The 25,900-nt window shown below is 45.2% G+C and overlaps 1 protein-coding gene across 24 annotated transcripts in view; it reads right to left on the bottom strand.

Annotated features, from left to right (window-relative positions):
• LOC106587493 (transcription factor SOX-6) overlaps positions 1 to 25,900 on the bottom strand; it is a 203,970-nt gene that overhangs the window by 113,878 nt on the left and 64,192 nt on the right. For all 24 annotated transcript variants that reach the window (XM_045708401.1, XM_045708398.1, XM_045708408.1 and 21 more), the window contains 2 exons: positions 20,485 to 20,725; positions 16,354 to 16,564 (listed from right to left, as the gene is read on the bottom strand). In XM_045708401.1, the coding sequence (XP_045564357.1) occupies positions 16,354 to 16,564; positions 20,485 to 20,725 (452 nt within the window). The remainder of the gene's footprint in view (positions 1 to 16,353; positions 16,565 to 20,484; positions 20,726 to 25,900) is intronic.

The following is a 25,900-nucleotide window of genomic DNA, read 5'->3' as shown; positions in this document are numbered from 1 at the left end:
GTTCCCCAGTCTCTATTCTCCCCAATATACCTCACTCTATATGGACCCGTTCCCCAGTCTCTACTCTCCCCAATATACCTCACTCTATTTGGACCAGTTCCCCAGTCTCTTCTATCCCCAATCTACCTCACTCTGTATGGACCAGTTCCCCAGTCTCTTCTCTCCCCAATCTACCTCACTCTATATGGACCCGTTCCCCAGTCTCTATTCTCCCCAATATACCTCACTCTATTTGGACCAGTTCCCCAGTCTCTTCTCTCCCCAATCTACCTCACTCTGTATGGACCCGTTCCCCAGTCTCTATTCTCCCCAATATACCTCACTCTATATGGACCCGTTCCCCAGTCTCTTCTCTCCCCAATCTACCTCACTCTGTATGGACCAGTTCCCCAGTCTCTACTCTACCCCACTCTGTATGCAAAACAAACTCAAAGTCAAGATATACAAAAATATTCTCTCCAACTCTGATGGAATCTTGTGAATATCTTAATCACAGAGGCAGTAAAAACAAGACCCCATCATCGCAGCAAATAAAACACAATAATTACAAGAAGCCGGCAGAAAAGTGAAACGCAGTGAGAAAACATGTTTTGTCATTCCACCGGTAGTTCCAGAGACAACAGCTGTTGGATGAGGAATGCAGATCCTCCTGAAGTCTCCATAATCATGGCCTTATTGAAGGGAGGACAAAAAGGGCACTAATTGCAAGGGAGCAATCTAAACGTAATAGGTTACACACTCCCGGGCGGCATCGCACAATGCAAACGCTAAAGAGAGGAGAGAGAGAAAAAACAACACTATTCTGTGTACAACAGTGGCATCGTTGCTCATTTTCAGGCAATTACCTTGCCTCCTTGTCAACAGTTTTAATAACCTCTATCATTTCCACAAGACTTTTTGCTTCAGTTAAATAATTTCAGCTCTTTAATATGCAAATGAAGCCGTTGGCATGCATGGGTGAAGAGGCCTGGCTCCTTGAGATGTGCCAGTACATTGTGGAGCACCTGCACCTCGGGAAAGGCTTGATTTAATTGACACCTAATACTATTCATTATTCCACTTGGTGAGCATCCCTGTTAGTCACCTGTAGGCTCCCCTATAGACACCATCCCAGCTTGCCAACAGCCACTATAAATAGAACACAACCAGCCTGGGATATTCTGCAACTCAGGCTCAAGGAGGAACCCCTCACACACCCTTATGTCCTTACACACTCACGTCCGAAATGTCCTGGTTGGCCGGGGGCTGTTAGTGCTGAGGTAACCACTCGTCCTGCTTTCTCTTTATCCATAGGAGCCGAGGTGCTAAGCCTACAGCAGTGACCCTGTCATTCCAGGCTCTGGTATCCACTACCGCCCACGGCTCCACAGCTGACCTCTAAATAGGACACGTGTCTATCAAGCATACTGTATATGAATTAACCGTCCCCACGAGGCTTCACCTCTTGAGCAGGGCAACACGTGACCTCTCCCAATCCATTTTACTGCGGGACTTTGTGGCAATCAGCCATGAATTATTAAAGTGAGCAGTGAGCAATGATCAATTCATGCAGACCCGGCCCGTCGTCCACGAAGCAGTACTTCAGCAGAAACTACACAGAGAACACTGGGAAATGCTTCCAGACAATGCACATAAATGTGAAATATGTCAGGCCTGATATGTCAATAATGATAACTGTTAAGGCTGAGGCGAAGCTAATCCAAAGGAAATGCTACTAGAGGACGTGGGTGAACATGCTAAAGCCCAGTTAGATTCCCTCCTTCATTAAGTGTGTAAAAGCGTGAGATTTCTGCACTCTCTCCATCCTGTCTAGACCAGAGGGACTGGCTGGGGAGCAGCATCTGGCCAGCCTGCGTACATGGAGAGGAGTGCCAGCTACCTTGCCCCCTAGGAGTGGGTCTCTGTGCAGCCTGTTATGAGATAGTGGTGACCATATGAAAGAACTGTGTGTGAATTATAAATGTGAGCCAGTCCACAGGAGAAGAGAGGAGAGGCAGGCAGTGAACACCGCAATACTGCCAGCCAACAATCTGAAAGGGCCCCTGGCCAGAGAAGGGCTTGGATGCAGCTTAAAACACAACCCTAAAGCTCTCTTATCTACATAAAGGAGAGAGAGAAAATACAAAGTTGAAATAAGAAAAAAGAACGATAGCAAGAAGCAAGGAAGTATGTAACTCAAGGAACCTGGAGAAGGAAGAGGGGGAAAATCCAATCAAAACTTAGTGAGGGGAGATGAGGAGCCAAGATAAACCAGGACTCAGAGCCCCCAAAACTGCAATCTTCTCTTAAGCCGGAGAGTGGCAGCTGGCAGAACAGCTGGTGAATAGGATTAATGTCAGAAGAATGAAATAAAACTCAACATATGTCCGAGCCTGAGGTGTTGGGACTGTGCGTGATTGTGCCCCCGATGGATGCCATGTGTGCAGCTGGAAGGAGCCAGCCGCTGTGCTCTGCTGTGCCGTGCTGCTCCACTGTGCTCCAGACTCCAGCTCCTCTCTCTCTCTCTCTCTCTCTCTCTCTCTCTACCCCACAAGGTCACTTTTAAGAACTACCACCATTAAATGCTTGGATAGCAAAATGTACTTTTTCTCGCCCCCCCCCTCCTCTCCTCCTCTCCTCTCCCTCCACCCTATTAAGGCAGCTGATGCTGTTGCTATACTACATTTCTAATACTAATAATTGAATAAAAATGTGTATTAATGTGTAACATAAAGACATCAGTTGGGTTCAGAGCTTGTTCCAGGACGTTCGAGGTACAGTAATTGGATAGTTTAAGACATAATTTTTCTGGTATTGCTACGTTTATAGAAATAACTGAAAAGCAAAGAAATAATCAAATGTTTACCTCCTTCAAAGAGACTGCCTTTAACCATAAAAGAGCACGTTGAATACCTTCTAAAGTTACACAGCCTATACCTACACCGGAAAGTTTATCAAGTGATAACGAAGGCTTATTCAGACAGGAAACTAAAAGATAAGAACATGTAATGAACACCTTGCTGAAATGAAGTAGAGACAGCTTAAATCACACATTATGATAAATATAAAAATAAGCAAGTCCGTTTTAGGAGGTAAATAAATGAAAAGTAAAATGATACGAAGGGAGAGAGGAGGAGGACGTCTGCTTCAAACTTCAGCCAGTGCTGATGAGCATTACGAGGGAGATGTAGACTTAATTAGAATTTATAATTTCCATTTGATGTCGCTAATCATTAGGGTCCACACACTGTAATAAATTATAATAATTTCACACAAGAATTAAATTACTGGGTACCTTGCAGAGGAGACGATTTTTTGTTGGCTACCCTGCAATCTAACTGTCAGATAGAAACTCTGCTGCTAATCAATGCTCCAAAACATTCCCATTTATTCATCTGTGTTAAATGAATAGAAGTGTGTGGATAACGCTGCTTACTGTGATCATGGCTGCTCAATGGGATTTACTAAATTAATATGTGCCTGACAAAAAAATACTAATCGGATCCACATGAATGATTAAATGTGCAGTGAAGCCAAGTGTCTGGCATAGCCCCCCAAACTTTATTTTATCTTAAACGTTTAGAGGCAACGCCGATGTGCTTCACAGATTCCTCTGCATTATACACAGAATGTAAATGCTGCCTTAATAAAAAAAAAGAAGTGATACTAAAGTGAAAAAAGAAAGACTTTATAAGCATGGTAATACTGATATAATGTTATAATGTGCTCTCCAGGTCCATACAGGATATTTCATCCATGATAATAACAGGTGCATACTATGCTTTTAGGCTTTATATTACTTTACTTGATTTTTAGTGTGTGTTGGTATGAGTGTAGGTGCGTATGTGTGCGTGTGTGCACACTGGCGTGTGTGTGTGAGTGCGTGCGTGCGTGCGTGTGTGTGTGCAGATATGTTGAGAACATGGCAAAGGTGTATACTGTACAGTACTTGCTACCGTACATATACATTCAACAAGATTACTTTACCTATAATGATTTAGGACATACAGTGCCTTGACTTTTTCCACATTTTGTTAGATTACAGCCTTATTCAAAAAATGTATTAAATTGTATTTTTTTCCTCATTAATCTACATACAATACCCCATAATGACAAAGCAAAAACACATTTTTGCTAATTTACAAAAAATGAAGCACCTTTGGCAGCAATTACAGCCTCAAGTCTTCTTGGGTATGACGCTACAAGCTTGGCACACCTGTATCTGGGGAGATTCTCCCATTTTTCTCTGCAGATCCTCTCAAGCTCTGTCAGGTTGGATGGGGAACGTCGCTGCACAGCTATTTTCAGGTCTCTCCAGAGATGTTCGATCGGGTTCATGTCCGGGCTCTGGCTGGGCCACTCAAGGACATTCAGACACTTGTCCCAAAGCCACCCCTGCGTTGTCTTGGCTGTTTGCTTACGGGTCGTTGTCCTGTTGGAAGGTGAACCTTCACCCCAGTCTGAGGTCCTGAGCCCTCCGGAGCCGGTTTTCATCAAGGATCTCTCTGTACTGTGCACTGTTCATTTTTGCCTCGATCCTGACTAGTCTCCCAGTCCCTGCCGCTGAAAAGCACCCCCACAGCATGATGCTGTCACCACCATGCTTCACTGTAGGGATGGTGCCAGGTTTCCTCCAGACGTGATGGTTGGCATTCAGGCTAATGTGTTGAATCTTGGTTTCATCAGACCAGAGAATCTTGTTTCTCATGGTCTGAGACTCCTTAGGTGCCTTTTGGCAAACTCAAAGTGTGCTGTCATGTGCCTTTCACTGAGGAGTGGCTTCCGTCTGGCCACTCTACCATAAAGGCCTGATTGGTGGAGTGCTGCAGAGATGGTTGTCCTCCTAAAAGGTTCTCCCATCTCCACAGAGGAACTCTAGAGCTCTGGCAGAGTGACCATCAGGTTCTTGGTCACCTCCCTGACCAAGGCCCTTCTCCCCCAATTGCTCAGTTAGGCTGGGTGGCCAGCTCTAGGAAGAGTCTTGGTGGTTCCAAACTTCTTCCATTTAAGAATGATGGAGGCCACTGTGTTCCGGAGCTTCAATGCTGCAGACATTTTTTGGTACCCCTCCTTCTGTGCCTCGACACAATCCTGTCTCGGAGATCTACGGACAATTCCGTCGACCTCATGGCTTGGTTTTTGCTCTGACATACACAGTCATCTGTGGGACCTTATAAGGTATCTTTTTTTAACTTTTATAAATTAGCAAACATTTCGGAAAAACTGTTTAACTTCGTCATTATGGGGTATTGTGTGTAGATTGCTGAGGATTTTTATTTATTTAATCCATTTTAGAATAAGGCTGTAACGTAACAAATGTGGAAAAAGTCAAGGGGTCTGAATACTTTCCGAAGGCACTGTAAATGTTAAAATAAAACTTTACTTTGTCTAATTAAGGGGAGACTATTTGCTATTGCAGTCTGTGACATTCTCAGTTTCTACCAAGCAGCAATTAAAGATGTTTATGAACCAGCTTTGTTTACTGGGATGTCAGAGTTCAGGATGTGCACACATTGCTCTGTGGACGGGGAGTGCAAAGGTCACTATTTTTAGATGACGACCTCTACACACACACACACACACACACACACACACACACACACACACACACACACACACACACACACACACACACACACACACACACACACACACACACACACACACACACACACACACACACACACACACACACACACACACACACTGCCTCAAACCGTCTGATATGTTTTAGCTAGGTACAGTGCCAAAATATTAAATTGGTTAAGTCTAAGCAGCAATGCATGTGCAAATGTTCTCATATGCAAGGGCTCAACCATTTTTTGTATTGAATATCTCTATCCTTGAGACCATATTCAATAGACATTTTTGATGCTAGGCCTGCCAGACCAGGGAGAATTAGGATGATGAAGTAACCATAGTACTTCAAAGGTTAAGAATTCCAATTTCTAGGAAGTCCCCTTCGCTGGCCCACAGCTAAACGTCTCAATGCACTATTGTTCCAAAATGGTTCTGCAACAATGGGAGCCGTATTTTCCTTTGAAACAAACATCCCCTTTCTCTGGGATACAGAGCCACACGGACTGAGACAAGCTGTGCAAGGATGGAAGAATTCAGATCTCATGTGAGGCTGAGCTCATTGCCCAGCCATGACTTTAACAAAAAGTTAACAACAGAAGTCTTACGGTAGCCGCCATGAAGCCAACTGGCACCCAGGAGAGAACTACAAACAGACAGGAAGAGTGAGAGAAAGAGTGAGAGAGAAGAGGGGAGGAGAAGAGGGGAGAAGAAGAGGGATGGAGAAAGTGGGGTGCCTCAACACACAAATCACTAATTGCAGCATTATGGTAAGTGGTACTGAGTTAGAGGAAAATGTCATTCCAGCCCAGCGATCATTAATTATAATCCAAAGTCATAACTTTAACCTATCATTGGAACTTCATGACATGTAATGGATGCCAGGGTCTTAAACCATATTAACCACTCGGCCTCCGCAGGCTTAAAATGATATCGGGGGCAATCCCAACGAGAGATGGTGTTCGCCTAATAATTATAATCATCAGCACTCAAGCTTTGCAGCGCAATAAAACATGTTCCTCTCCGTTTCTTCTGACATTCTAATCTCATCTCTTGGCACATGTGAAATGTTATTGAACAGGGTGGGAGAGAAAGAGAGTGAGGGCGGACATTTGTTTTATCACAAGTGATTAAACAGTCTCTCTGTTCAAGAGGCAGACATCAAAGTGGAGTGTAAAATATTCATGCTCACTGTTAGGTGGAAAACAATGCAAATATGGTAATAGGCGTATCTGTGTAATCTGTCATGTCTGCCTGTACCGAGGCAGATTTGCTAGCTGGATGGCTGACGTACCATAGTCTTATAAACCAAGCATGCGATGTGCCCTGAAATCATTAGCAGGCCACAGGCCCCGTCTGTGCCCATGGTGTGGGTTACATTGACACTATTTTCATCCCCGGTCAGATGACACCAGCTCTTTTGTCCAGTTATGTGTGGAGAATGCCTGGGAACTCAACGCCAAGGCTTGGACAGTGATACTGGGCAGAGACTTTCCCAGTATAACCCCTCACACACACACACACACACACACACACACACACACACACACACACACACACACACACACACACACACACACACACACACACACACACACACACACACACACACACACACACACAACCCTGTTCTAGTGTCCTACTGTCCATCCAACTGGCCCTCATCCTCAAGTTTCCGCCTGTCCTGGCAGAAGCTCTGTTGTGCCCATATCTCCCCCCGACCCCCCACCTTCCATCTCCCCCACCCTCCAGGCTGATTACGTAAAGCCTGTCCATGTCGGTCCCTGTTCTGCATAAAGGAGTCTGCTACTTCCAGATCCACAGCTCCAGCACAATGACAGATTTTGGAGCATTAATGGGCTCTGCCTTAGCATTCTGCCCTCACTGTTGCATTCCAAATACTGAGGGGTCACATAAAACAGCCAGGTTATTAAAGCTGCTCAAAGTGTAGTCTCCAGTACATTCCTATTCTATACAAGCTGTTATTCTACTCTGTTTTGTCTTTTAGTCTGTTTAAAGTAACATGGAAATTCATAGAACAAAATACATAAATCTTCCATAGCTTCTCAATCATTTTTTAAATTAATCAATATTTTTTAGTATAATTGAGTCCCAATCCATTATGGTTGGCTGTACTATAGGTCTGGGCCAGAGCTCAGATCCAGCTGATGGGATGCACCTATGGGGAGTGTGTCTGAACACAAACAGGCCTCTGTAAGGCCCTGGCTGTGATTTGTCTCCCTAAGACACCCATTTCCTCCTATCAGGGGGTTCCTGTGCAGCCACTGGGCCAGCAACACAATGGAAGTGTTGTGCTCCTCAGGCGCAGGGGACAGAGTCAACAGCTGAATCCTGGGAAGATGGCTCCCGGAATGCTCTGCAGCAGTTGCTACTGTTGACTAATGGGAATATGAGAAGTGGGAAGGTGATCCCAACGCAGCGAAGAATGGCACACTGAAGAAGCAGCTGCTTGTTTTGTCATCTCAAAGGGGGAGAGCTCCACTTTAGACGGATTTAGCTGCAACCACCTATGCTGTTCTTGTTCTGTCAGGACTCCCCTGTCTCTCCTAACTCCTAGGAGGCAGTCGTGATGTGGTGTGTATGGGTTCTGTTTGGACTGCATACTAAATCCATCGTTCAGAGAAGGCAGGCTGGAGAGTGAGAGTGGAGCGTGCTCCCTGTGCACCACACTTAGCCATGTCATTTAGCTCTGGGCTCTGTTCACTAGCCTGGCAGCAGAGGAGGGAGAGATGCGGGAGGAGTTTTGGGGGTGATAGAGGAAGGGGAGGAGTAGCAGAGCTGGTATCTTTTGGTAAAAGTTCACATGTCAGGCTGGCAGGCTGCCCGCGGCGTACAGCCGAAAAATCTATTTAACGTCTGCTTCACAGGGTGACAAGAGGTTTGATTGGCAGAGTGCAGAGAGCAGCTTTTGATCATGTGTCCTAACAAGTGATTCCAGCTCATGTCTCTTCAGCCTGAACAGCTCCACATTACCTATTCAAACAAAAGTGACAGACCAGAGCACTGCTCCACAGGGCTGGCAGACCACGCCATGGGCCAAGAATGAACACAGGCACACACACATGAGAGAGAGAGAGAGAGAGAGAGAGAGAGAGAGAGAGAGAGAGAGAACGGCACACACACACATACAGTGCATTCGGAAAGTATTCAGACCCGTTGACATTTTCCACATTTTGTTTACGTTACAGCCTTATTCTAAAATGGATAAAATATTTTTTCCCCCTCATCAATCTATACACAATACCCCATAATGACAAAACGGGTTTTAGAAATGTTTGCTAATTTATAAAAAATAAAAACCCTTTACTCAGTACTTTGTTGAAGCACCTTTGGCAGCGATTACAGCCTTGAGTCTTCTTGGGTATGACTCTACAAGCTTGGCACACCTGTATTTGGGGAATTTCTCCCATTCTTCTCTGCAGATCCTCTTAAGCTCTGTCAGGTTGGGGAGCATCACTGCACAGCTATTTTCAGGTCTCTCCAGAGATGTTCAATCAGGTTCATGTCCGGGCTCTGGTTGAGCCACTGAAGGACATTCAGAGACTTGTCCCAAAGCCACTCCTGCGTTGTCTTGGCTGTGTGAACCTTCGCCCCAGTCTGAGGTCCTGAGAGCTCTGGAGCAGGTTTTCATTAAGGATCTCTCTGTACTTTGCTCCGTTCATCTTTCCCTTGATCCTGACTAATCTCCCAGTCCCTGCCGCTGAAAAACATCCCCATAGCATATTCCTATCACCACCATGCTTCACCGTAGGGATGGTACCAGGTTAGGCCGGGCGGCCAGCTCTAGGAAGAGTCTTGGTGGTTCCAAACTTCTTCCATTTAAGAATGATGGAAGCCACTGTGTTCTTGGGGACCTTCAATGCTGCAGAAATGTTTTGGTACCTGTCCCCTCGACACAATCCTGTCTCTGAGCTCTATGGAAAATGATTTTAATCTCATGGCTTGGTTTTTGCCCCTACTATGCACTGTCAACTGTGGGACCTTATATAGACAGGTGTGTGCCTTTCCAAACCATGTCCAATCAATTGAATTTACCTCAGGTGTAAACAGTTGTAGAAACATCTCAAGGATGATCAGTAGAAACAGGATGCACCTGAGCTCAATTTCAAGTCTCATAGCAAATGGTCTGATTACCTATTTTATAAGGTATTTCAGTTTTATTTAATCATATTTTTTATTGTCACATGCGTTGAATACAACGGGTGTAGACTTTACCGTGAAATACTTGCTTACGAGCCGTTACCAAAGTAAAAGTTAAAAAAATTGAGTAAAAAGATATTTTTTTTAATTATAAAAATGTAAATAGTATCACAAGAGGAATAAAAAACACAAGAATGAAGCTATATGCAGGGAGTACCACACACACACACACACACACACACACACACACACACACACACACACACACACACACACACACACACACACACACACACACACACACACACACACACACACACACACACACACACACTCAGAGGGAGGCACAAACACAAAACCACTAAAATACTCAAACATACACAAATACAACAGCCACTGATCAAATATGTCACTTGTATCAATATAAGCAGGTTGTTGGAGTCAGAAAGACAGAAGAGAAGGACAATTATTAAAGGAGAAGACAAGAAGATGGAGCGCGAGTGGAAAGGATAGGAAGAGAGAAACTAGTGGTTGACTGATGTTTGGGGGACTGGGGAGAGTAGAGGAGAGCTAAGTGTTTGAAGCGCGCCTCAAAACCTGCAGGTTCACCTCGGCTAGCAGCCAACACATTAAAAAGGCGACTGGGTCTCCAGCCTCATTGCATATGCATCGAGTCAGAGGCTCACGCCACAGATCATTATAACAAAGATTCCTATTAATTAGGTGGGATTAAACAGAGCCAGACGACAGGGCAGCTGGGTAGAGGGGAGAGGGAACGAGAGAGAGAGCTTGTCCTACTATATTATTTCTTAAGCAAACCTTTAAGTGAATCGTAACAACACAACCAGATACTGTAGTCATGAATGAAAATGTCTTTCCACAAAAAATCCTGAGCTTGGCTAATAACAATGTATTACGCATATAGTTTCAAACGGTACAAATCACCTGTAGCCAATTTTACAGTGAGCTTCCATGGCTGAGACAGCAGGATTGGGGCAGAGACTGTGTTAGGACTAAGTCATGAGTTCATCAGTATTAATCAGGCCAAAAGCTTGAAGCTGATCCTATTCTCTTCCAAAGCTTTTCCCCATCCCTGAATCTCATCACACCCTGTCGTAATAGAGGATAATGACCCTGCCCTTCCTTAGCACACAATGCTGATTACAAACCCACACTCACACTGCAGCACTGCCACAGACACTGGCATAACACATAGCCCAGAGACGGATTACAACTACAAGCAGAGGGATGGAGGGAGAGAGAGAGAGAGAGAGAGAGAGAGAGAGAGAGATGGGGAGAGAGATATATACTGATTGGCATTACATACAGTATGACTGAGATTTAGAATCATACATTCAGATCACCCAACTAAACAGCACGATTTGACCGTTCATGTCACACAGTGGAGGTCATCTGCTCCTGACGTGTGTGATCTCTTTCATAATCCTTCTACCTCAGAGAGGAAGGCTGTGATTTGGTGAACTGTCCCTGTGGATGAAGGTGCTGTGGCTTCACACTGGTATGGTAATTAGTCAATAGGCCTTGCTGTGGTCCAGGTGCACTGCTAACCAACCACCCTTTCACATTAGCAACTGTTCATAGTGTCACAGGTCACCCAGGGTTGCATGTTACCCTCTGAGACAGGACCTCCAGCATGCACACCTGTTCCCAGGGGGTCAGGACATCCCAACTCAATGGGGAGCGACCTCTCCTTCTCACTTCTTCTCCACAGACAGACTAGAGTCATCACAGGAACACTGTGGGATACTGTGTACTGTTATACAGGCCAACCACCAGGTTGAACTGTAAAAGCAGTCCCGTTACATCAGAATACAGATGTTATGTACTGCAATCTCTAGTGCAACCTGAAATCTAAAAAGCCTTGTGTATTTTTTCCATAAGGGAACATAGACCTAGAACGTGTTTCAATATCCCAGGTCAGTGTTGGGGTTAGCCTTTAGCCTGCAGCCCTGCCACACTCCTGCCTGAAACATGGCATTCAGTCTCGCCGGCCTTTAAACATGGATTCAAATATAACAAGCTTTTAGCAGCAGCCAGAACTACTCCTGGCAATACGACACTGCTGGCTATAATGGCACAGGCAGAGGACTGTCGATGCCCAGGCAAAGAGAGGACGTTTGTGCGTGCATGCCTGTGTGTTGACATTCCCTGATGCAAGCAGCAAGTCTCTGTAACAGAGAACACTACAAAGAAGGAGACGAATATCTGACCGGCTTGAGTGCATCGCTTTCTGACATGCCTCCGTGCACAGAAATTGCATTGTGCTCGACAGGCCACCGATAAAGAATAAAAACATGTCTCGTCATGCCACTCAATGCACAATAGAAAGAGACATTAGGAATTCATTAACTGCACGCAAATCCAATCCAGAGCTGGTTGTGCTGGCAAGGATTCAACCTGCCTGTATAGAGCCCAAAGGAACAGGCTAAAACCTAAAACCTAACAAACACAACTATCACCTGTCCTTGTCTTGGGGACAACACAGTGTTGACTCCCTATGACCATTATTCATACTTTAGTGCATTATAGGAAGCTGGTCTAATTGTGGATCCAACCAAGGTCACCTTGGATCTTCATAATGGAGGCCATTTTTATTTTTCCCTTAATACCTTATACTGACATTTTTAACTCTTGACAAGTGGTGTATGGAAAGCTCTCCATAAATAATGCATTTACAATACCTAGTAAATAAACATTGGGCACAATCGTTAGCCCTCCTGGCCACTGAGTCTAATAGAGCTTTTACAGCTAAGGTGGCTATTCAGCTTAATGCAGTCCTCACTGCTGGGAGGACATTTTCATTCATTAGCGCAGTCACAAGCACTTAGAGCACTTTAAGGACCAGTGACAGAGAGGACGGAGGAGGGGTGGGAGGGCGGTAGAGCCGATGAGTATGGCCACTGTGGCGGGTTCAGGCATGGAGCACTGAGATGGCAGCCCAGCTAGGCAAAGTTGCGGTCAACTTACGTCTGATTGGATTTGAGGGCAGCGAACCCTGACGACGATATACATTTAATCAACGTTTTGTTGGGGGACTGAAAAAGGCATGGCCGGCTGGCCGAAGGAGACTCACTCTGTCATCTTCTGTTAGGACTGCTCTCTGTCCCAGTCCACAGCTTTACCGTCGATATGGCCTCTGGACTAGCACAACGTCACACAATTATGTAAATGACACTTTCTGACTCATACATCATTGAATCTAAGAGGATATACAAAGTCCAGTTTAAACAACTTCAATGTTAATGGTGCCGTAACAAGTGTCTACATTGTAATAGGTGAAACAGAGAGGATTCTCATACCCTCTACCATTAAGGTCAGCAAGCTCAGTCTTGATCCATCATCACAATGAGATGAAATTCCTGACCAGGGACATAACAGGGAGGACTCAGTCAGAATAATGGCAGCAGATGGTGTCTAGCTCTGCTCTGAAGATTCCAGTGATCCAGACCAGTGGAGGGACTAAAGCAGGGTGGATTAGGAGGAACAGTTGTCTCCATGACAGCATACTGTAGCTTAGATAAGTGATATATTTAGCTCATCGCTGCTTTGTCTTACATTAGCCAGGTCATTAAGGCAACAAATGGCTCTCCAACCTTCTGGTGTGCCCGTAATGGGTTAATCCTGCCCTTTCAAGATGCTCACAGAGGCTCTCTATAAACACTGACATAGATTATGAACGGTAACAACAGTTACCCTCCTGCCCTACAGACAGTACTCTGTAATATCCCTTCTGATGTACAGTAATCACAGTCATCTCTACTGACGGAGTTGGTGTCAAGCGTCCACAAGGACACTGAATCTCTCCATTCCAGCAGCTTACAGACGACATATTGAACTTCGTGAGCCTCTTGTCTTGTTCTGTGTTCTCAGAAACGAATTTCCTCCAACAAGGGAGTTTATTTAGGTGGTGTTGATGCATGGCGCATGAGGCAGGGCCAGGCTCTTTTATTAACAGGAGATTAAAACAGCTGTACTGCACGTTGAAGCACTCTCTCCTCCCTGCGCTAACATACGGCCCTGGATTACCAGCTGCACTTGACCATTTAAATTACTGCAACAACCGGGCCTCACCAGCTGGGGCTCATTACCATAACGCCCGCCTTCGCCACAGAGGGCTCAGAGGAGCGCGCCCGCCGCGGAAAACAACCCCATCAGAAACCAGAGACACATGAGAGATGTCCTCTGTGCCGAGGGAAAGGTATCATCTCCGGAAAAGTCAAGGGTATGAAACTAACGATACCATTAAGACAACAGGGGAAGAAATACTAGTTAAGACACTGTTTTTACTATTAAACACATAAGCCAACATTATCATAAATAATGAATCTGAATAAATTATCGTAAATCTAATATCTAATATTGCTAAAAATCTAATGTTGTTATTAGGAATATTAGAAATTGGGATGGAGATTGCTATCTACTGAATAATCCAGGATAGTTGATATTGTGCAAAGACCACCAAACAAACACTTTATAAAAAGAAAGCGACAAATTATTTTTAAACAAATGGACTTCTAATTTATTCGTGTGATGTAGTGCTTAAGCTAAGAGTTCCCCAGACGCTGAATGAGACACCAGCGTTCCCAGGGGGCTCCAAGTCTGATTGAATACTACACTATACTACCAATGTCGTGCTAATTAAGAATGGGGGAAATGTTGTAGCCGCTCTTTCAAACATTTGTTTTTCCTCTGTGCGTTCTTCTTACAGTCTGCAGTCTGGGGGAGAGAGTTGGGGGGGTGACAGAAAGTTCTGTGGGGTACTGTGAGATACCATATAGGACTAGGGAGTGGAGGGTTACCATAGGGTGACAGAAGGTTCTGTGGGGTACTGTGAGATACCATATAGGACTAGGGATTGGAGGGTTACCATAGGGTGAAAGAAGGTTCTGTGGGGTACTGTGAGATACCATATAGGACTAGAGAGTGGAGGGTTACCATAGGGTGACAGAAGGTTCTGTGGGGTACTGTGAGATACCATATAGGACTAGGGATTGGAGGGTTACCATAGGGTGACAGAAGGTTCTGTGGGGTACTGTGAGATACCATATAGGACTAGAGAGTGGAGGGTTACCATAGGGTGACAGAAGGTTCTGTGGGGTACTGTGAGATACCATATAGGACTAGGGAGTGGAGGGTTACCATAGGGTGACAGAAGGTTCTGTGGGGTACTGTGAGATACCATATAGGACTAGGGAGTGGAGGGTTACCATAGGGTGACAGAAGGTTCTGTGGGGTACTGTGAGATACCATATAGGACTAGGGAGTGGAGGGTTACCATAGGGTGACATATAGTTCTGTGGGGTACTGTGAGATACCATATAGGACTAGGGAGTGGTGGGTTACCATAGGGTGACATATAGTTCTGTGCGGTACTGTGAGATACCATATAGGACTAGGGAGTGGAGGGTTACCATAGGGTGACATATAGTTCTGTTGGGTACTGTGAGATACCATATAGGACTAGGGAGTGGAGGGTTACCATAGGGTGACAGAAGGTTCTGTGGGGTAGTGTGAGATACCATATAGGACTAGGGATTGGAGGGTTACCATAGGGTGAAAGAAGGTTCTGTGGGGTACTGTGAGATACCATATAGGACTAGGGAGTGGTGGGTTACCATAGGGTGACATATAGTTCTGTTGGGTACTGTGAGATACCATATAGGACTAGGGAGTGGAGGGTTACCATAGGGTGACAGAAGGTTCTGTGGGGTACTGTGAGATACCATATAGGACTAGGGAGTGGTGGGTTACCATAGGGTGACATATAGTTCTGTTGGGTACTGTGAGATACCATATTGGACTAGGGAGTGGAGGGTTACCATAGGGTGACAGAAGGTTCTGTGGGGTACTGTGAGATACCATATAGGACTAGGGAGTGGTGGGTTACCATAGGGTGACATATAGTTCTGTTGGGTACTGTGAGATACCATATAGGACTAGGGAGTGGAGGGTTACCATAAGGTGACATATAGTTCTATTAAGTGCATTTGATATGTGAGGACATTTGGAAAATGAGGTACTATATGGTACAGTAAACTGAATGAATGAAATTGGCACATGCATCCCTGTTAATAGCCAGGACTCATTTTGTCTGTAGGTGCAGTTGACTTGAATGCTGCCCTTAGTGAAGAGCTTTCTGTGTTGAAGAATAAAAAGGTAATGTTCCTGGCATCAGGTCGGTGGCATGTGTTTTACGGCCTGACAGTTTGCCTTGGCAGTGGGGGGAGACCACACTTAAGCTGAGGTGTAGTGCCACCCACTCTTTGTCACTGTGGAAAGGGTTCAGAACAAACTGGAAACACAGTCACGTCAGTCCTCCCAGCCTCTGTTTGGGTATATCTGGGTGTGTGTGTGTGTGTGTGTGTGTGTGTGTGTGTGTGTGTGTGTGTGTGTGTGTGTGTGTGTGTGTGTGTGTGTGTGTGTGTGTGTGTGTGTGTGTGTGTGTGTGTTTAATTAAAAGAGAGAGTGAGTGGGAAAGAAAAAACTAAAATGAAAAAGAAAGAGAGAGGGAGGGAGAGGAAAAGTTTGAAGCCATTTGAAAAAGGAAGCATTCATACACACTCCCTCACTCACACACACATATGTACGCATACACACAGGTACTTAGTGTCCTACCATCTTGCTCTGTCTTTGTCATCTCCTCCAGCTTCTTCTGCTTCAGTGTGTCCACCACATCGGCCAAGCTTCCTTTGCGGCGCTCCGGCGTTCCGAACGCAGATCCGCTCAGCAGGTCGCCGCGCTCCCGGGCCCCCTCCTCAGGCTTGTGTGGGGAGGTTGAGTTATTCCGGAAGGAGTACAGGGAACATACTTTATTGCTGTCAGATTCCTGTAAGAAAACAGCAGTTGGGAGGGGATGGGGAAAGAGAAAGGGGGTTGGATATAATCATTAGTATTTCCCTGTGTATTCTCTCTGTTTCTGAGTTTTATCGGCTGTTGACAGTTGATGTAGTCAAATGCAGTGATTGCTAGTTCTTTGGTGGCCCAGGGCGATTTGGCCATATCAAATGACTCCTCTCTGGCTTTCACACAACAACAGCTTCTATCAAATGATATCTGGCAAGTGAAAATAGTGTAGTGAAATGATGAAGGACACTTTCAGAGGGCATAGCCATAATGTGTGTGTGTGTGTGTGTGTGTGTGTGTGTGTGTGTGTGTGTGTGTGTGTGTGTGTGTGTGTGTGTGTGTGTGTGTGTGTGTGTGTGTGTGTGTGTGTGTGCGCGCTCAGGCACTACTTTACCTCCGGAGAAACTACACAGAGAAACCTCCCAACTATAATTTCTTAAATTGCGTTTGAGTGTACATTTGTGTTGGGGTGAGTGCTGTGTAATTTGTTCATTTTTGAGCGGAGGCCTATTCTCAGCTGAGTGCTGCGGGCCATCGTAAATCTGTGTCCTGTCTCAGGCTGTTGTTGTTTTTCAGTCCCACCTGTGTGTGGTTTAGTATTTAACTAAGGGTCCTGTCTGAGAGTGATGGCTGGGTGCTCTCTGTACACGGAAAAGGAGCAGGAGGAGAATGAGAGAGAGAGAGAGAGAGAGAGAGAGAGAGAGAGAGAGAGAGAGAGAGAGAGAGAGAGAACTTGGGTCATGGCTTCTCAGACACAAGGCTGTTTTAATTATGGCTTGCAGAGTGAGGAGACAACAGGTAATTCTGCTGTCAAGAGTTGAACCCTTTCACATCTGCTCTGTGTGTCATGTATAACACTACCTGATCTGACATTTAACAACAAAACAACACAATACCTTCAACACACACATAAAGGAGGAAGCCATTCTACTGAAGGACACACAGATAACGGTGAAAGTGAACAACCCAAGAAGAAAGGAACATCAAGAAGGTTGAACGATGTTGAGAAGTGTGTGGGATCTGCTGATATTCCCAAAGAACATGGAGTAATGTACACTACACTGGGCATTCCTGTTGCAATCTTTTATCCAAGCTTAATATCCTCAGACAGGCAGAGGAGTCAGAGAGGTGGTTCGGTTCAGTACCAGGGCCCGGGGTGGAGCGGCAAGGTCTACACCCAGCGCTGGGCGGGCAGGATGGGGGTGATTATGCAGGGGTGGCTGTGGCTGTGCCAGGGCCAGTGGAGGGTGCTTGTGGGGAGTGGAGCGGCGCTGGGTTAATCAGCTGGCGCAGGTTCAGGGCACAGCCCACACAGACGCATGGCACAGCAGTGGAGTCAGGTAATCAGCAAAGGCAACACTTTCAGCCTTCTCGCCGTCTGCCTCTCTCCCCCCTCTCTCTCTCCCTGTCAATCCCTCCTTCTCCCCTCTCACACTCCCTCTCCCATGCGCCATCTGTACCAAGTCAACTTGAGCTGACGGGATCTCGACACTTCACTTTTCCAATTTCAATGTTTACAATTTAATGTTAAAAAGTAATTGTCACGCAGGGCCAAGGCCATGGCAATCCATAGCCAACTGTGATGTGATAATGGTGGGGGAAAATGAATGTTGCTAGCTTTGAAGTACATTTGTGTTCATATTTTTATAATTAACCTCCAGACTTGTCATGGCCCCATGTTCTAGCCCTCCTTCCTTGACCTCATGTCGCTCCTCAGTACGAAATCACAGCCTGCCACCACCATCCATCTGATAGACTGTACTGAGACTAGAGGCTTGATACAACCCTTCAATTCACAAGGTCTCCACCATGTCTCGCTGTATTTTCTGTTCAACGCAGAACAATCAACCAAAACAAGAACATTTTACAGCTGACTTACACAGCTGTCTTACAGGAAAGGTTTTTAATGTACAATAAAGGATTTATTGGGACAACAGATGTTATATATATATTGGCTGGTTTTTCTCAAGTTAAAAAGGCAGCAAAAACTTTAGTTTTTCATATCTGGATAAAATAATAATAATTGAAGTAATGATAAACTGAAAAGGATTTGACATTATGCAAACTAAATGCAAGCATTTCCTCCCTCAGATCCAAAATGAATAGAATGAACTTTCATACGGATCCTTTCATTCTATCAAGAGGCTGTCGAGTGATTGCAGTGAGTAACAGGAGACAATGCACAAAACATTCTTTCAAATGCCATTCTAATTACCTTCATCACTAACGGCCCTGTGATCCAATTAGAGCCTGTCAGAAGAGCGGACCACCTGAGCAATCTCCTGACTGTCATTTACATACTGGACGACAAGAACAGGGTCTCCAGACCGCCCAGCATCCTTAGAAAACAAGCCGGGACAAAGGGGCTGGGACGGGGCTGGGGTGGGACGTGGGTGGGCAGCGATTCTCTCCCAGCAGCCACTGCAGTGTGGAGGGGTGGCCCCTGGAAGGCTACTTCAGAGCCCCTCTGGGTCTCTTTACTGCAGGCCCGTCTGTCACAAACAGCCACCTGCCTCCCAGGCTACAGCCCACAAGTGCCTCTGCTCTTCTCTCCTCCACACACATCAAAGCAGCTCCACAGATTGTCTGGGGCCTGCTGCAGATGTACACAACAACACATATTGTGGGAGATGTTTATTTGATGACAAATAGGATGCAGCCTGAAGAAGAAGCGTAGCAACATTCCATTCTGTCTTAATTTGTCATACTGTGGTATTGAATTTTTATTGGGATGCTGTGTAGTGTACTACACGTTTTACTGTTGATATCACTGGGCCTGTTCAGCCTAATAATAACCTGTAGTTGATTATAGTTGGTTTGGTGCTGCCTATCTGAGGGTCCCAGGATCCCTACGGCTTCACAGTATTAGAGACAGTACCCATGGCTGGGAGGAGGAGGGAGAGGCATGTGAAGAGTTCCCTTTTACAAGCACAGAACAATGGGTGGCTGTTGAGCCTGTATCTTGGCCCCAGTGCATCCTGGTCCAGAGAGAGCCTCTAGTGAGGGAGTCAGGCGGCTGGGGGTCTGAGGGGCCTGGGCAGGACCTCTAGAACAGATACCCTCTCAGAGACTTTGTTCCACTGTCGTATTGTCTCCCTATTTATAGTTTCAGCAAATCTGTGTGTGACGCTAAAATGCAACTCAATACATTGTTGTGCTCTTCTTTTAGAGTGGGGAGGATCTCAAGACACTCATGAGAGCTTAGACTTCAAAGACAAGTGCTTGGCAGAACGCATGGTCTTAAGTCTTCATTGAAATTGTTCCGAGGGCTCTGTTGTGACCGTGTCCTTGTGGAAGAAATTCCTCTCTGCTAGGGCATAGTGACAAGACAGTTTTGTGTGTGTGTGTGTGTGTGTGTGTGTGTGTGTGTGTGTGTGTGTGTGTGTGTGTGTGTGTGTGTGTGTGTGTGTGTGTGTGTGTGTGTGTGTGTGTGTGTGTGTGTGTGTCAGGCTTACTCACACTCAGAGGCTAGACAGTGGTGAAAGTCATTAATGGTGAAGGTCACCAACGGAAAATACAGAACATTGTCTGGAATCTACTTCACCCCTGACAACGTTGGAAAACAGACTGCTGTTGTACAGAGACAATAATACGGTACCCTCTGAAACCTTCTGATGGCTTGCCTGTCACCTACAGTAAATAGTGAATGGTACACTGAGTCATTACAGTAGACAGTGAGTATTACAGCAGTAAGGCAGCTAGCTATAGACCCTATATCAGATCGATCCACAAAAAAACTGCTAAGACATATTACTCTTCTTTCTTTGAGATGTATGTTTTCTAGGAATTACAAGATGTATCAATGATTCCTCACTCCTACTTATATTATTTCCCTATTTTTTAGCAAATGTAATATGTCTATTAGTCAAATGGTCTACTGGTCTACAGGGTGGTGTCTCTCACCATGCGCTGCTGGGCTGACACCATGCTGTCCCAGTCACTCTCTGGAGGGACACTGCTGAGGGGCTGCAGTTCGTCCATGGAGCCCTTGCTGTGGAGCAGGCTGTGCAGGGGCAGCTGGGGCGTCCCGTGGGCCTCGGCACTCTCCTCCTTATCCCAGGACAGGTGGTCCTGACTCATGGCTTCCTCCCCATCGGCGACGGAGGCAAACGGAGAGGTGGCTTGCTTGGAAGACATTATTCTGCTGTGGAAGAGAGAAAGAGAATAGGACAACCGTCAGAAAACTTCAAAGACACGTAGTTAAACTTCAGACAGTTTTATGACACCGGGACGATGTCAAAACGTATTTACGACAGGTATGCTGGATGTTTCACCATCCTCACATCAACCTACACCTGTTGGTGCCCTGAAAAACAATGTTGGACCTGAGTCAAAGTTGGAGAGATCGTATCAATGGTCATGTGGCCTGCTGAGGAGGTGTGAGAGCAGGCCATGGGGCTCCTCCTAATCCTTTGTTTAATGTAAATGGTGGAGATGAGGCTGGAGCGGTGCCTGTGTCTGGGCCAGGCCCAACACTCCCTCCCTCCACCCAACCAATGATTAGGCTGCTAAGAGGGTTACTATACCACATAACACGCTCTCATTGAAGCTCTAACACAGCCCCAGATAGTGGCCCAGTCAAGCCCCAGTCAATAATGACCCTAGATAAAGGTAAACATGACAACCCTACTCTCTATCGCTCCAAATTCAGATAATGCCTTAAACCGCTTTTGTTTATGATAAACAATTATAAGGAGATGACGAGTCAAAGTAATGTGCTTGTCCTCTTCTTAATTAACAGAAGAGCCTTAATTGATTGAATTGAACAGTTGACAGAACGATCCTGCCACCAAACACAACACCAACCCCAAGCTGCTTCCTTTTTACTTCCACTCTCCAAATTAGCAAACGATTAACTTTTCAGTGTTACACTATTTCTCCAGGTCAATAAATCCTACTTAAGCAGCTTGGAAATCAGATCCTGGCAGTGGAAGACAGAATTTACAAATCTGTCACACGCTTTCATGAATATTACAGTGAAGAGTGCACTTGACATATCAGGTGCAAAGAAAACAAATGTTAACAGTGTTAAAAAAAAAATTGTAGCTCAACATTTCCCCTCATAGAATTTTACAGCTAATTTAGCCTCTTCTTACAATTAATAATGCCACCCTCATGCTGTGACCTACAATTACTGAAATTAATACTATGCCAGAAAATTTGAATTATGCTATTGGTATTAATGAGATAATAATATGGCATACCTACTGATCTGAAGTGGGGAAAAGGAGCTAGTCCATATTTACTGGTAATTTTATTTTCCCCATGCCCCTGATCTGCCTCATGCTAAGCTGCTGGGTATTTAACAATGAAAACAGCATGTGAGCCTCAAGTCTAGGTCTCATCTCTGCTGTAGCATCTTCTATGCCAGGGAAAGGCAGGGATGGGCAGGGGAAGACAGGGAGAGACAGGGAGGGGAGCTCAAGGTGTGAGAAATTTGGCCCATTCTCCTCAGGGTCACTGTGACGGAGGTTTAGCCACCCCATTAGCTAGGCTATGGGCTGGAGGAAGGAGACAGAGAGGTGGGTATTCTAGGTCAAGGGCTGTGGTGTGATCGTGTCCTTGTGTTGCCTGCTGGGAGGACCATGAGACAGACAGACAGACTCCACCGTACCTCACCAGACTCTGCCAAATGTATGGCATGGGGTTCACAGAGGGCTCAAAACAAATTTGACACAGGGAGAGATTAACACACAGTTTGGTGTTAGAATAATCTGATCAAGAGTCAAGGTGCTTCCACACTCCCCGTACGTGAGGATTGTGCACATCGCATGCCGCTGTTAGGCCCGACAGCGCTCAGCAGCCTCAGCTCCACTAAAGAATGACTAGTTCACTTGAAGCCGTGCCATCCTTTTACACACAGCGCTGAACAGCAGAGCAGACTGGCACTCTCAATGTGAATTGTTAAATACAGTTCATTAACTGAGTTCAGAGACAGCATATTACTGTATTTCACAAGGCATTACAATAAAGAGTGTTGAAAACACATATACGTATTAGGACATCCAAGTCTTACAGGCTGGCAGGCACACACACGCACACCTAAACACATATACCTAAACACACACACACCTAAACACATATACCTAAACACATACACCTAAACACACACACACACCTAAACACATACACCTAAACACACACACACACCTAAACACACACACACCTAAACACATACACCTAAACACACACACACCTAAACACATATACCTAAACACACACACACCTAAACACACACACACCTAAACACATACACCTAAACACACACACACCTAAACACACACACACACACACACGCACACCTAAACACATACACCTAAACACACACACACCTAAACACATATACCTAAACACACACACACCTAAACACACACACACCTAAACACACACACACCTAAACACACACACACACCTAAACACACACACACACGCACACCTAAACACATACACCTAAACACACACACACCTAAACACACACACACCTAAACACATACACCTAAACACATACACCTAAACACACACACACACACCTAAACACACACACACACGCACACCTAAACACATACACCTAAACACACACACACCTAAACACACACACACCTAAACACACACACACCTAAACACACACACACACGCACACCTAAACACATACACCTAAACACACACACACCTAAACACACACACACACCTAAACACACACACACACCTAAACACACACACACACACACACACACACACACACACACACACACCTAAACACACACACCTAAAAACACACACACACACACACACACACACACACACACACACACACACACACACACACACACACACACACACACACACACAGAGGCACGTAGTTATAGATCAGTATTTTTGGTGGTGGTTAGGGTGAAAATGGGAAAATGGCAGGCCACGTTAATCACCCAGGCCCCAGCAGCTGTGTCAACAGGGCCAGTCTGTCAGGTACCGTAGTGCTGGGAGGAAGGAGCCTCACTCTCTCTCAGACCGGCCTGTGTTGTCTTCTGTTTTCTCTAGAGAGACCCAGCTCTCAATTTTAATCAGACAATAAATTGTTTCCTGTAATTATATGACAACTTATTCTCAACTGGCCTACCTGGTTAAATAAAGGTGAAATAAAATAAATAAAAATATCAAATAGAAAATGGTCTCGAAATTGAGTGTTAATTGGAAATCTAAATTCGGAGCAAAGTTCAGAACTTTAATGTTGAGAGTGATGGTGTGCTGTGAGGAAGATGGGGGTGGAGAGAGGTTTGAGAAGGGGAGGGGGAGGGGGGGGCTCGAGTTAGGAGATTCCGCCACATTTTTTATTCATGCATCCAAAAAGCCCGGGCCTCATAGCACAACAAGCTCCCGTCTTCAATGGAGTGCGAGAGTGAAACAAAGCACTTCTTTTGTATGACACAGTAAATCAAGTGGTATTATTTTACCACTAAAATATTCAGTCTCTCAGGCACTTTTACCCGGTGTCCAGCCATCAGTCAAGCTGCTGAGGCGTGAGAGAGACAGAGTGAACAGGGCTGACTCCATCCTCCTGTAACATGTGTCTACAGCAATCTTGTTAGAAAATGCAACAGATCTGCGGCAGGCTCCGTAACAGTATTTGTCAGTGGGTTAATAATTTATTAGCAGAGCTGGGAGGGCTGCGCTCAGCTAAAGAGAGCACAGAGCAAGGGTGCCCCACCCCCCAATCTCTCAGAGGCCCTATACAATACCAGCTCTCATTATTGAAGGGAGAGAGAAGGGGGGATATTGCAATAAGTCTCACAAAATGTCAGAGGGCAACAATATGTACATTATATAGTCCCCAAAGCCTATGCTGGAATATAATGGTACACAACGTGAGTGTTTGATTCCAGAATTGTTTGAATTAAACAATAAAACATAAGGTGTTTTATAGAGTAGGAGAGAAGCTGGGGTCCAGGTCGACAGTGGTGATTGTGAAACATTGAATAACAGAGTATCCAAGGCTCTGGTGAGACACATAAAAAATGCTCAACAAAACAACCCGTTTATACATTGCATTCTAACTACACTGCATTCTGCACTGCTGCTATTCCTTTCCTCTTATCAATAATGTTATGTGTTTCTCTAGTAATCAAGCCCAATATGTGCCTTTGTGTACATTGAGCAGTGAGAATATGGCAAACTGAAGAAGCCTCTCTGGCGTGAATTCTTGACAAGCCGTCTCCCCTCATGCTTAATGACACAATAACAATGGACAGCTAACAAACCAAACGAATCAATAAGAGCATGACATGTTGCCTGCTTTCTCCCAGACAAAGCCCCAGTGACTTTGCAGAGGAAAGAAAGAGGAAAATGTGAAAGAGAGAAAGGGTCTATATATAGCTGACAATACTGCCCACATTTAAAGGATTAGGAGTGAAGGCTCATATGGCCTGGAATGCTTTGAGTCATGAATTGTTGCCACTGATAATGTTTCATCACGCGACAACCTCTGTTTAATTGGTTAGCATTAGAGGACCCCAGGTCTTATGACTGGCCCGTGTGTCTGCGGCTATCGCATTTCCTCCTCTATCGTGACAAGCTCTGACTTTCAGCCCGCTGTCGCTGCTCTTTCACACTGCTGACCTTTTATAGACAATGGTGATAAGTAACTCCACACCAGCCCCTCTCCCCCTTCGCCCATCGCCTGCCTCGCGCCCCACAACCCCCACACCTCTTCCCTCTTCTCCCAGCCTTAATCACAGGTCACTTCAGCAGAAAAATATTAGCCCCCTTACCCTCAGACACCACCACCCATTTTTTGGGGGGGGGGGGGATAATGAAATAAGTCGTTAAAACAAAAGGACCATTGTTTGAGGACATAGCGATGGGAAAGCTGGATATGGCAAAAAGCTGCTTTATGACCGAGCTTCAAGTTTCCATGGGTAACGACGCGCAGGCATACACACACACACAAACAGACACACACACACCAAAATGCAGAAAATAAATGGTATAAATGATAATGATTTGGGGAAATATTCCTTAATGGAATCTTTTGACTTTCTCTAAAGAAAAATCGAAAGTTATTTGAAAATAAAAGGAATTTCAACAGAAACTGAAATTTGGGTGAACATCTAAAAAGCATGATGTTTTTAGACAACATCGACTGGAACAAAGATATTAGGTCAAATATTAACATTACACCATACTAACAATGGAAAACTAAAAATGCAAATACGAGCAGTTATCACAGGCCAGCACAAGAACCATTTGGTGCACCTAATGAAATATCATTGTAGGGGAGTAAATGCATTACACACCATGCTGGTGAAGGCACTGTGAGAACATG

The sequence above is a fragment of the Salmo salar genome, chromosome ssa26 (assembly GCF_905237065.1).
Source record: "Salmo salar chromosome ssa26, Ssal_v3.1, whole genome shotgun sequence".
NCBI classification, from domain to species: domain Eukaryota; kingdom Metazoa; phylum Chordata; class Actinopteri; order Salmoniformes; family Salmonidae; genus Salmo; species Salmo salar.
The sequence above is the reverse complement of the archived record's forward strand: the minus strand, read 5'-3'. Positions and strand labels throughout refer to the sequence as shown.